Source organism: Sturnus vulgaris, chromosome Z, assembly GCF_052056855.1.
Source record: "Sturnus vulgaris isolate bStuVul1 chromosome Z, bStuVul1.hap1, whole genome shotgun sequence".
Classification (NCBI taxonomy): domain Eukaryota; kingdom Metazoa; phylum Chordata; class Aves; order Passeriformes; family Sturnidae; genus Sturnus; species Sturnus vulgaris.
This window is the reverse complement of record NC_142283.1, coordinates 42,975,092-42,988,529: the sequence shown is the minus strand read 5'-3', so window position 1 is coordinate 42,988,529 and position 13,438 is coordinate 42,975,092. Positions and strand designations below refer to the sequence as shown.

Here is a 13,438-nt window from a genome sequence, read left to right as displayed (position 1 = left end):
AACAGAAGAAAAGTTTTATTAAGTTTCATTGTTATTCCTTTAACCCAAATTACTGCACTAAAATCTTTCCAAGAAGACAGAAACAAAATTCAGTAACAAAACCCAATGTGTTTTTGTTAATAGGAACTGCAGCTGAAGCCAAAAAGGTTTGATTTCCCTTGGCAACCCTTTTTTAATCTTTAGCATTTCTTCAGACTTTCCTGGAAGTGTCTCTTCATCTATAAAAAATACATTACTTGTAGAGTTTTAAAGGAATCTAAGGTTTTCTACTTTGAAATCATCTGCAAAAAAAAAAGGGTTTTAGAGATTGACAGCACTGAACACTACCCACAGGCAGAAAGACAGAGTTCAGTGCTGCTTCCATCCAATGTGCTTAGCTTTGGGGATGATTTTCCAGTCCTGTCCAAGGTAGAGAAAGGACTGGTGAGTGGAGTTGCTCAGATGGAGCAACAGGCAGGTTTTATACATCCTCTAAGGCAATGGTTGAAGAAGAAAGAAATCTTGAAGATTTCTCTTTCCTACTCCAGTGATATAGTTAAATGTACAGGAATCTGTTCACACCCCAAGACGAACATTACACAGCATGTTCTGCCTGGTTAGGAAACTTTCTTCTTTTGAACAGACTTTGTAGAAAACCAAAAATAATGTATGTAGGGAGATTTGGTAAAGCACATGGTAGGATCAATAAAAGGTATAGGTTTCACCTTATACGTGCAAAAATATTTGCTGGCCCAAAATACAACCATTACATTCTGCACATTATTTCATCATCATGGCAGCTGCCTGCTTGACCTGTACTAAAATACCAAAGGTATACTGAATCAAATTAGTAAATAAGAAATGGGGTAGGGGTTGGCCAATGATTTCTAACTTTTGTCAAAACATCACATGCAGATCTTCTGTTGATTCCAAGTGATCTTTTAGACTGGACAAAGTTCACATCATCTTCTAAGAGAAAGTTTGTTTTGGAGTTAGTGGGTCGAAGAGTGTTTTCAGAGCTAATAAGTCCACTATTTGCCCTTTTTTTGTTTGGTTGGTTTTGGGGATTTTTGTTGTTTGTTTGTTTTGTTTTGTTTTGTAAAATCCACAGATGTATTTTGTAGGTACTGGGTTATTTAGTATCTATAAGGCACACTGCTTTGAGCTTCTCAAATAACAGTCCTTCAATAAGAAATTAACTTACACTATCATGTAAAGAACACAGATTCTTCAACCAATCTTTCCATAAATATTGCAGTCAACAGTATAGCAAAAAGAGAAATAAAACTTGGATAAAGGCACACAGTTGGATTGCATGAAAGCTTCAGCCTGTTTTGATAAATACTGTGATCCCACTGAAACATAATGACCCAAATGATTATGTGGAATGATTAGGCTATATAAATAATTACCATTCTGGGGAGGTGGGGAGAAATCAGATTGTGTAAAAATGTGTGATGATTGTCTACAAGCCTGAGAACCTCTCAGTACAAGGGGTTGGAATAGAATAGGAAGGTTAAAAAAAATAAACACCTCAATTTGACAGATCTGGTAGATTCGCCCTCTGACATAAAGAGCTCTTGAGGATTATTCACACTTGTGCTGGTGTATGGGCCAGTCCTGAGACTTAAAGGTGACACCTTTTCTAACTGATATGAAATGTTAGTCACTTGGACGGCGCCAGCTGAAACTGGAGCCAGCGACCTTTCATCAAAGGCCACAGTGCAGCCCCTGAGGAGGGCAGTGGGTGGAACTGCCAGGGGGGCTGACAGCAGACACTGTGACAAACCCACCTGCTCTGCACTGACAGGCAGGGAGATTTTTGGAAAGGGGGATGTGGAAGGAGATTGCTAAGTAGTTCTCCCCACTGGTGGCTAGCCAGGGATGTTGTTCAAATGTGGACTTACATATTACTGGTTGGAAGATAAATCCAGCTCACAATGGGTAAAGTGCTAAGTACAAAATGTCAGCCTACAGGCAAAACCAAAACACTGAGAACTGACCTAGCAAACATGGACAGTATTGACTTTCTTCCTATAACCTTTACATACTGTCAGAATGGTGTATCAAAAATAGATATATGCAGTCCAGCATTCCTGTAAAGCTTGAGGGCAGAATACAGACAAGGAACTGTAGTAACTAGGCAAAAATCATTGCTGTGGATTCTGTCTGCCAAGTCATGCTAACAGACCACAGAGACACTGTAATCTAAATTGACTACTGCCCAGCACTCTCATTGTCCTCTAAGGGTTCAGGTCCTGGAAAGTTGTCTCCACTAGCAAAGTCTCATCAGAATTTTCAGCAGAAATTAGGCCATTCAGTCCCTGACAGAAATGTCTTGTCCCCCATCAGTCTAGAGAACAGATGCATATATACAACTGTCTTAAGGTTTGTCAGTATGCCTCCAAATGCCCCAGCATGACTTGTCAGAATGAAGGTCCTCAGGTTTTTATCTGTCTGAGCCCTTGCAGAATATGCCCTTGCACCCTGGATTTCAGTTTCTCTCTAGTTTTACAGGAAGAACTATGCTCATGGCCCCCCTAGACAGGACCTCCCAGACCCTGAACTGAGTCAATGTTCAGTGGAAGTCTACCCACAGCCACATCCATGCAATCCTTACTTTCAGTTTGGTGAAGGTAAGTGGACAGTGAGAAGTATCAAAGATCTGCTGATTTTAATTGATACAAAAACTGTATCCAGACAGTGGTGGACAGTCCACCTAGCTCCCAAGCACTAGCATGCTCTTCCCAGCAGCACGCTCTGAATCAGCATATTAAATGTCAGTATGCTTTGGGGGGGATCTTCACACCTCCCTCCTGCTTGCATAGCAGAATCCTTTTCCATGGTAATCCCCGATTCCAAATAACAATCCCAAAATAACACAAAGAACATCTGGTGGAGGTTGCTAGCAATACACAATTTCATGTTTTCATCAAGTAAGCAGGTTAATTTTTGGCTGAGATCGCCAGCTCATCACAGCAGAATCTGTGTATGTACGAGCTGTCTACACATACTCTTTATCCCATTAAAATCCCTACACACTAAAATGTCATTTTCCACCCTTGTGTAACTGGATCTAATAGAGTGGCAACCAGCAATATTAACACCATATCACAGAATTAACCTACACGAATGCCTATTTTCACAAACATTGATTCTCCATCAGAGTAAACGCAGACTGAAGTACACCGAGCAACTTCTGGGGTGTAGACACTGCTCTAGGAAAGGTCACTCATTGTAAAAGGCTGCTGAGTCTTCCTCCCAAGACTTCTGAAAGAGGACAGAGTCAACTGTACTGCTGATAGTCTGTAACTTGTCTGAGAAAGGTGAGTCTCTTCTCCCTAGATATTGAATGCAACACAGTATTTCCTTGCAGCACATGTGGCTCTTCTGTAACCACAAATGATAAATAAAAAAAAAACCAAACATATTTTCCCATTGCTTTAATTTTTAATGTTTCCTTTAATGCAATCTTTTTAATGACTTTCATTGCACAATGCAATTGCACATGATTTCACTTTAAAAAAAATCTTATGAAAATATGGCTCATTTGCTTTTTTGCTACAGAAGTCAGACAGCTCAATCTCACAGTACTGCAGCGCATTCTTTGGTTCAGCTGTAAGACATTTTATCCCCTGTGCACAGTGAATCCAGCAAGCTTTCTTTACTTAGCTGAATGCTTCTTGACTATCTCGAGGTACTCCTTCACATCATCAGGAGACCCCAAGACAACAGGCACTCTTTGGTGGATATCCTCAGGCACTATATCTAGTACTGCTTGATGACCAGTTGTTGCTATACCCCCAGCCTTCTCAATAACAAAAGCCATAGGATTGCATTCATAGAGCAGTCTCAGCTAGAAGACAAAAGTCAAAATGGCAGAAGTCAGGCCAGGCAATGCCAGAAAAATGAAATGTAAATATATTCGGCATATGATTTTAAACCAATCAATTTTCTAAGTGTTCTTTATTTCATATAAACATTGACTCAATAATGAAATTGTGTGGATTTTTCTTTAAAAAACACAGTGAATGCTGGATTTGCCTCGTTTGAGTGCTTTCTCCATAGCCCATGTTTGCATTGGGCGATTTACAGAGAGATAAAGCTTGTATATTAAGACTCAACTGTTAACCAGGCACACCACAAAGAACTGTGTGAAAATAAAGAAAAACATGTGCTCTGAGCGTGCCACTAGGTTTCTCTAATGAATAACCGTATCTTATCTGCAATCTGAAGCAACATTTTACGGAGAATTACAAAACAGATCAAAGGTCTTTGCCGAATAAACAGTCCCCTTGTCAGTCTGTAAGTGCGTGATCTTCCCCGACTGACCATTGTCCTGGCAGATGCAGCCAGGCACGGTTCCTCTACGTGAAGTCCCGTTACCACACACAAGATGCAGACAGTTTTCTCTTTGGCAGAGCTTCTCCCAGTGGGCCAACTACATTTAGGCTTTTTACATACTAGCTCGTACTAGAAATCTCAGGGCAATGCGGATTGTTTGCTTTGTAATGTTCTACTGGGTTGGGACCAGCATCACCAGTTTTTGCTGACATGGTGCAGGGGAGCCTGTTTGAGCAGCCCAGTCCCTGGTATGGTCCACAAGCTGGATATGTTTGCAGATACAGAGAAGTCACTACAGATGAAAGAGGTGAGCAGCAGCCCTAAAACACGTGTCTGACAACAGGCTGCTGTCACTTGTGACAGTGTGCAAGGGATAGGCATATCCTCCCACACAAGAAATACAAACTACCAACTTAAAAACCACAGGCTCTGTAATCAAAATATTCATCTTGATAGAATAGTGACATGTCTACATAATGCAGTGTTTTCTGTAACTGGGCTTATTCAGGCTTACCTTTCCTTTGGGACTTTTGGAGTTAGCAGGATACAGAAAGATTCCTCCATACACCAGTGTGCGATGAACATCTGCCACCATAGATCCTATGTACCTCCCACCATACGGTGAACTGCCATCCTACAGAAAAACATGCCAATAAAAGTACATGTAGAACACACCAGGTTAACCTCCCCCACATGCCCCTTTAGCTGCCCTAACATCTTTCATCTCCATGTCATGCTTCATTGATAATACTCAAAGTAGTTTTGGAGAGTATGTCAGTATCCTCTTCATTTGCTAACCAGGAAAATACAAGGAAAAGGAGTGACAGAGGACTTCAGCATAGATGAGCAGTAGTGCCAACAACAAAAAATGTATCCCAGCTCTCCTCTGGCTCTAACACTTGGAAAACACTGCATTTCCAGTAGCAAAAACTCAAATGCTAGGAACTGATACTGGGGCTTTGTCTTTTCTAGCAGAAAAAGAATCAAAGCGTAAAAGAAGTGATCTTTCCTACATCTTCCAACGATTTTTTCCCGCTTCTGCAATTTTTTTGTTAAGAAAAACTTAATAGTTGACTTTGGATGTTATTTTCTTATTCTACTCCCTGAAGTACGTTTTAATATCTATATAAACAACACCTAAAGCCTGGAAAGATGAATGATAAAAACATCAATCTTCTTTCAAAGCAAGATCAGGAAGTCAGGAAGGGACACTTAACAATAGTAGGTGTTCACATTTCACTGTCAGTGTAACAACTCCAGTGATGAAATGTGTAAGGCATGACAAGGTTTTATGGGCACTCCTCGGAGCTTTGGGCCTCCTGACACCAGAAAGTTGCACAATCACAAAGCAGACCTTGAAACTACACTATATTTTCAAGAGAGAGGCATCCCCCGGACACAGCTTGTGTTACCACTGAGCAATGATGCACTTTCCACTCCACTCTGCAGCTACTCAGATGTTGCAGTGAGGAAGCAGCAATACAATGCATGTTGATTAAATTTCTTCATCACCAGACAAGATTTCCTCTCTACATGATTACCAAATGCCCAGTTTTGCCTCTAGCACCATTACTCAGGCCCTCATTCATAAAAAAAGATTCAAAAAAAGAAAAAAGGAAGAAAGTAAGAAAATGCAGAAGAGGTGCAGTGTAGTATTGGAGAATGCTGAAATATCTGGTTATATCAACTGCTGCTCTCATTAGCAACCCTACACCAAGTTATATTTTAAATAGACAGGAAAGGAAAACCAGCTCCGAACAGTGTATGAGAGGAAAATGAGTGATTGATCATAAAGCTGGAAATCATTAATGTTGCTTGTCATCAGGAAGTTTATCTGAAACAGGGTCTTTTACCTCAGGGAATTTCTTCTTTTTGAGATACTCTGTGACGGCAGGATCAAAATATTTAGCATAGCCTTCATTGAGACTGTAGATATTTCCCTTCTTTTTGATTTTCACATCTCTTTCCACCAAAATGAATTCTCCAATTGCCTAACAATAAGAAAGAAAAAGTATTTGTCAACATTAATTGGTTATTTATTTGCAAACCAAGGCAAAATCCAGTAACATATAAAATTTAATAAAAACTTACTACCACAGTCAAATTTTTAAATAATTCAGTACCAACAAAAAAGTAGTCTTTGCAGTCTACATGCAAGGTATTTTGTTTATCCTTAAAACACAGAGCATGGTATCCTGGCATCATGCAAGCTTCCTCCTACTACCAACCCAAACACTCTCTATTTTCTATGCCCAAAAAATGCTACTTGAAAATTTTTTTATGTCTCCACTCTTTTGCTAGACTTACAACAGTGTAAGTTTCAGAACTCTAAGGAGAGTGCTGGCTGAACCAATGGATAAACATCTTCAAATAGCTGCAGATACTCCAGTTCTTTTTTGCTTGGCCTAACTGGAAGCCTATGACCAAGGGCTGGTCTGTTTAATTTTCTCTAAAGTAAATTTCCAAGTTAATGTTAAGAGTAAATAAAATAGCATGCATGCTTGCTCAAAGTTAAGTCTTTTACTCGAATAAAGTAAAAAATACATGCATCTATTTAAGCTGCTACTAAACAGAGAGTACCAAGTCATATTTCCTGTAGCTTGACCACTGCAAGTTATAAAAATTTAAGACTGGCACACCCTGACTGATCACAAAGAAACAGGCCACTAAAGCAAACGACTTTCTGCTATGATCAACATTCTTTTGTTTTAAAACTCATGGTAAATGCATGCTAGAACGTCACATCACCGGCACACATCACTTACTCTTTTTCACATCATGGTGGGATCTGAAAACACAGAAGAAGGTTAAATATTTATGCTCCTCTGGTTTGCTAAGATCCTAGCATTTAGGAAAAGACAAATAGGACTTAAAGGGTATTTTGTATTGCAGAAAAGTGCTTGTTTTCAATATCACATGATTACACATGCTGTGTATTTGCTCTGCTGACTCAGCTGGCTTCCTGTTGTTGAGTCACACGTGGCACTGCTGCATTAGGCAGGTGGAATTCAAGTCTCTTGAGATTATTGCTGGTGGGTTGTAAGTACAATTACATTTATACTTCATTCCTTCATGCTACTTTGAAAATTGCTCCTCTGGTTGATTTTCCTTGGGACAAACAGTTCTTTTACAGTGCCTGGTAATTCCTAATACAGAAACAAAGAAACAGAAGACACTCTCACCGGATCCAGCATGAAACAGTTGACACCTCCAGCAGAAGTGGCCAGTACCAGCATGGTGGCACTCCCGTAGAGCGCATAGCCAGCTGCCACGAGATTACGTCCAGGCTGTAAAGCATCTTTCCCAGAAGGTTCATCAGGGGACACCTAGAACAAGAAAGAGTATAGTCAATTTTATTTCATTTATATTGCTGGTACATGACTGGATAAGGACAGTCTTCTACTCCATATCCATCCATGAAGTGGCACAAATGCTTCCATGATCTCAACTGAGATTCCTACTAGATGCACTAATACAAATTATATATAGGATACAAACACATTGATCTAGAAATGCTCTTCTAACTAAGCCCAGCAGGAATGCAGGAAGCAGGAAAGGATTAAGGACATAATAAAGAGCTATGTACCTCCTTGCAGGTGACAATGAACACAGCTCAGAGGGAAATTCAGGGGCACGGTTGAAAAAAAATGAAACATGACTCACAGAGTTGAAAGCTGATCAAAAGTACTTGGGATTTTTTTCTGTTTTCTTTTGCTTCACACAGAAATGAAGTTGAAAATACTACTTTAGGATATATGACAACATACAAAAGATGATTAAAATGGACAATTGGGTGTGTTTTATCTGATCTACTTTTCCCCCCATGTTGTGACCTGTAAGTCTGGTATTTCAACTTCCTTCATACACGGTTTCTGCCTTTCAGAGTGAATTAGACATTTCAAATGCACATGACATGTTTCAGCTCTGGTTTGTTTTTGAAGCCTGTCCTCAGGCCAACAGGACTATTAGTACAGAGAACAAGAAAACCCAAAAGCACATTCCCCAAGTAGATGACAACCGCGTGGTATTTTGCCTCAACACAAATATTTGTGAAACCTAAGACATGATCTTTTCCAAGAGGGAATTTCATTAGCTGGCTAATTAAATATCAGCTAGGCTTCCATGTACACATAGGTTCTTCTTCTTGTAAGAGACTAATTCAAATCCTTTCTAATTCATATTCAAATACATTTGTCTGTGAAATACTAGATTTAACTTAAAGCTGGCCCTGAGTCACTTTCACAAACAAGCTTAGTTAGATTTTATTGTCTTTCCATGCAATTTTATTTCGCCAAAAGCTGAACAATAATAGCTTTTCCTATTCTACATGAAAGAATTTTACCTTTCTATAAATTGCAAAGATGGTCCCAATGGAAACAAGACAGTCAATGTTCGATGAACCATCTAGAGGGTCTATGCAGACTATGTATTTACCCTAGAAAATACAAAAGAGGGAATCAGATTAGTGACAGTATTTATCCACTTCCTCCAAATAAAAACATTTCAGTAAGTAAATTTTCTCAGAGACTTACACAGTAGTGTAAGCTAAAATACCGTTACAGATTATAAAGAATCCAAATTCAAATGTCAGCAATTCTTTGGCCCAGATTTCATTCTTGATTACAACTGTGATTTGTGCCAAACCAGAAGCTGAGGAATCTTTAAAGTACATAGCAGATGATAACACAGGAAAAGTGAAGTTTTCTTAAATACTTTTTAATATGATGAAAAAAAGGGGGAATACTTTCATCGGTTTAGTTTCACCTGTGTAATTGAAGTCAATCCTCTCATATTCCCCCTCTAGCCTAGGTTGCACTTTCTCTTTGGCTACAACATGTCTTTCTGAATAATAAGGAAAAAAACCAAAATCAAGATCAGCCTTTTTCATGTAGAGCTAAAAACTGTATTTTACCTCTACATATAGAGGTATTAAAAAGCTCTTTAATGACTGCCATGCCTAAACTATATATTTTCCTTTATCTGTGCTCTGAAATGCTCAGTTACTACCTTAGCCAGACTGATCTTACCCTGGGTTTTGGGGGGTCAAAAAAGGAATTAACTGCTCCTTTTAAATATTTTGTTCCCCCATCATTTTGTTCACAGTTGTCTTGATAATACTGTAAAAACAGTGTTTATTTTGTTTTTCATTTGATTTTATCCTGCATGTCAGAAATTTAAGTTTAAGTTCAGCAGTGCTCTACTCAAGTAGGAATTCCTAGTATGCATCAATAAAAACACTGTATTGGCTCACATTAAGTGAGCTCACATTGAGTTTAGAAAAGCATTAATACTCAGACTCCCTCCATGATCCTTGAGAGTATTTGTTCAGATCTAAGGAAATCCAATGCCTAGAAAATCAATTTTGAAGATGTCTCAACAGGGAGAGAGAGAACTGCTTAAACAAAGCAAACTTTATTGTACTTTGTAAATTATGTTTTTGCTGTTCATTTTTACTAAATTTTTACTCAGATTTTTACATTATCAGACCAAAATATTAGCTGGGAAATAGGAACTATCCCACAACAAGTGCATGCTGGCTTGTGAATATCAAGAATAATAAATGCAAAAAATCCTTTTGTTTCATTGTTGCTAAGTCTTCCATAGGCTTCAAGGAGAATTTTCATGAACTAAAGACCTCAAGATTTGACCAGCAGAGAACAGCTCATCAGTGTCCTACTCAAAAAGTGACATTTTAAAGGGGCTTGACTAACTCAGAGCATAGTTCCAGAGATCAGACGGGGATGAATGAAATATTTGCTACATTAAAATGTAGGAAAAAAAGAAGGTGGAGAGGAACAACACATTAAAAAAAATAAAACCAAACATTAGTCTGGAGAGCAGAAATGACAGAAGGAACAAATGCTGACTAACACTCTCCCCACCTATCACCTCCACCTTCATTTGCCAGTTTAGGAAAGTCCCTGTTTTCTGAAACTTTTGGCTCAGATTTACTTTTTTAGATGTGGAGCAGTACACCTGTATAGGCTGATCTGAAATCAAGCAGGCAGAACTTTTAAAGTTACTAACCTGTTTCTCAGTTTCCACTATTACAGCATCTTTGTTTTCTTCGGACACGATAACACATGTACTGAATGATGACTTGAGCATGTTAATCACCAGGTCATTGGAAAGAATATCCAGCTTTTTCACTTGATCTCCGGTCACATTGGTAGACCCAGCAATTCCATAGCTAAAGTAATTGTAAGAGAGAGTATTTCATGAGAATGGAACACTGCACCTTCTAAAATGTTCTATTTCTTATGCCTGTAAAACCTCCTGTAAACATACAGCACTTTCAAATGACACCTCAGCTCTCTATACCTGCATTTTATTGACTGCCCAGTGAATTCTTGCTGAGACATGTTACCATTAGCTGTGTTTGCATATCTAGAAGTTGCTGAGAAATACAAAATAAGGAATCTCCTTTCAATAGTTTGTAAACAACACTTGAACACAGCCAGACCAGGCTGTGAAGGCTGAGTTACAACTGTGCTTTTTAATGAGCTCTTAAGACCTACATATTATTCCTGAATTCTAGGTTGCTAATACCTTAAAAGCTAAGAATTCATTAGAAAATTTTATGTTTTAAAAGTATATTAATACATACTTTAAAAATATTAATATATCCGTGAATCTGACCACACTAGTTATGCTATATCCTTTGTCTGTAATACACTCCTGATTAGCAATATGATGTGCAAATTGCTGCAGAAAAGGTCTGTTCACAGATAAATCAACCTATTTATGGTTTAATGTTTTCAGTTTTGATTTGAAGTAGTAAATGCTTCCTTTTGAAGAGACCTGAGAAATACAAATAAGAAAGACAAATAAAAAGCTGAAAGCTAATCAGAATCAAACCATCTGGCATATGGAAATACCAGGAGACCATGTGATAGGTGATTTTGTAAGAATGCAAAACAGAGAAAAGGGAAGTTTAGCTCTTAGAAGAGAAGAACGACAGCACACATTCGGATGGCTTTTATGTACTTCAACTACAGTTCATTGATTAGGCTGAAAACTGGTATGTCAGGTTTCATGTAATAACACTGAACACACCACTTTAGCAATGCATTGCACTTCTTCAGTTTAATGCATGAGACAAAGAAAAAGACCAGGCATAACTCTCTGTCTTTCTCTCTCTCTGCTACAGTGACTTGAATATTTTTCTGCAACTGTGAAACTGCCTTTAGAAAAATATATGCTTTGAACCTCGTGCATATGAGTGGAGGCACAGCAGCAGAACAGCTTCTGCACCTCATCTTTTGGGGACTCCTGGGAGGGGAAGACAAGGTGTCAGGTGTGGAGCCTGTGCTGGGAAGGGTCTGCATGTCTTCTACAGCTGTTCTGCACCCTCCCCTGCACCTCCCCTGCAGCTGTGCTGCACCTCCCTGTTCTGCACTAAGCATAGAGTTGAATCTGGGGATGGTCCAAAGAAATGGATTGCAGTGATCCCTACTTGTTCACATTCCCTGACAGCAAAGCAAAATCTCACCACTGCTTATAAAATGCAGTCCCACAGCAAGAGATGTCCTGTTCAAGGAGGCTTATGAGTCCAAAGCCTGCTACCTCAGCACTGATGGAGAGTTAAACCCACTGTGCAGGGGATAATAAGGCAAGTCTACAGGCAGAGATACCAATCCTGTGGGCAGCTGCCCACAGACACACATGTAAGACACAGGAGGGATAGCTTAAAGCTTACAAATCAGCTGGGAAACCCTGGTCTCTATTGATAGATATAGGAGGTATATGAAAGCGCTAGCATGTAACAATTAAAAATTACCACAGTTACATGCAGTCTGAAGTCAAAAGTGGAAAATTAGTTCAAACATACATAAAGTGGAGGGTTTTTCCCTTTTTTCTTATTATATTTTCCTCTTCATGGTCTGTAGAGGCAAATTCATTTTCTCTTTACAACATTTACCATTAAGTAATGAAGTAGGCTATGTCTGAAGTCTTGATCAGCCCACAGCTGGGCGTATGAAGAATATGTAAAATACTTAGGAGGATCAGTTGCCTACAAGCATTTTCAGCTGTTTCACATTGCTGGAGTTCCAAATTCCTTCTGATACAGCTCCAGAACAACATCCCTCTGACTGGTTGACTACAGATGCTACTGTTCCTAACCACTGCACTTCCTAAACACCTTAGGTACCTAAAGTTTCATACAGAAACTCTAGTTGCTATGATGCGCTATAAAAAAAAAACAAAACAAAAACACACTCCGAATTTGATTCTACACCTCAAAAGCATAAAATGGTGCTTTGGTATTAAGCAATATGCAATAATTCAGCCATATTTTGCTAGGCTTTGTCTTTCAGTATATTTCGTCTTATGGCTCCAGGCATCCACACCTGCAGAAAGTATTAATGACGATCTATTATCGGCGGATATTTCTCAAAGATTGGATGCTTTATACTACTGAAAGTCATAGGACCTGTGTTATTTGAAAAAAAATCAAGAAACCAAGACACTAAAGGAGTTACATTCAGCTCTGTACAAGAGGATGGGTTGATGCAACCCCACTGACAGGCTTTTCTGGTGAAAGAAATACCCATTTCCCATCCTCATCCCGACACCCACCACCCCGGAGGCAGCAGGATGCCCTGGACCCACGGGGATGCGGGCAGGTGGGAAGCGCTTCCCGGGACTCACAGGTTGGCAATGCCCGCTTTACGGACGGCGGTGGAGATGGCTTTGATAGCCGTGCAGAGCGAGTTGAGGAGCTGCGTGAACTCCCCGGTACCCTTCGCCCGCCTGCCTTCCTCCATCACGAAGCGGGTCATGGTGATGACATTGGTGTCGAAGGTGGAGCGGTCCGTCATGGTGGCGGCGGTGGCGAGTGCGGCCGCGGCCGCCGGCACCGCCACTTGCTTCGGCGGGGCGGGGCGGTGCGGGGCGGGGACAGGGGACAGGGGACAGCCCCCCGCCACCGCCCGCGGCAAGGCTGGCAGCCAGGAAACGGGTTCCGCCCCTCCGTCCCGCCGACGCGCTGAGATGTGCGCGGAGGAAAGTCCCCGCCGCACCCTTTTTTATTTTTTATTTTTTAGCCAAATCTTGTCCGGAGCATTGTGCGGGGAGAGGCGAGGGAAGGATGCTTTGAGCATTCGTTGTGCGA

The 13,438-nt window shown here is 40.1% G+C and overlaps 1 protein-coding gene across 1 annotated transcript; it reads right to left on the bottom strand.

Annotated features, from left to right (window-relative positions):
- Positions 1-3,409: 3,409 nt before the first annotated feature.
- LOC106848906 (fructose-1,6-bisphosphatase 1) lies at positions 3,410-13,165 on the bottom strand. The gene is made up of 7 exons (XM_014869138.2): positions 12,976-13,165; positions 10,351-10,513; positions 8,666-8,758; positions 7,506-7,649; positions 6,177-6,314; positions 4,838-4,957; positions 3,410-3,835 (listed from the first exon to the last, which is right to left on the bottom strand). The coding sequence occupies exons 1-7, from the start codon at positions 13,143-13,145 to the stop codon at positions 3,644-3,646; spliced, it is 1,020 nt and encodes a 339-aa protein (XP_014724624.1). The 5' UTR covers positions 13,146-13,165; the 3' UTR covers positions 3,410-3,643.
- Between the last annotated feature and the right edge of the window lie 273 nt (positions 13,166-13,438).

What these genes read in the sequence shown, in the direction of transcription:
- LOC106848906 (XM_014869138.2), bottom strand. Translation starts at nt 13,145, where the DNA reads ATGACGGACCGCTCCACCTTCGACACCAATGTCATCACCATGACCCGC. An exon ending in TCTTTGCAATTTATAGAAAG is followed by an intron (nt 7,650 to 8,665) that starts GTAAAATTCTTT and finishes TTCTTGTTCTAG; the next exon opens with GTGTCCCCTGATGAACCTTC. An exon ending in AAAAGAAGAAATTCCCTGAG is followed by an intron (nt 4,958 to 6,176) that starts GTAAAAGACCCT and finishes GTTTTTCTGTAG; the next exon opens with GATGGCAGTTCACCGTATGG.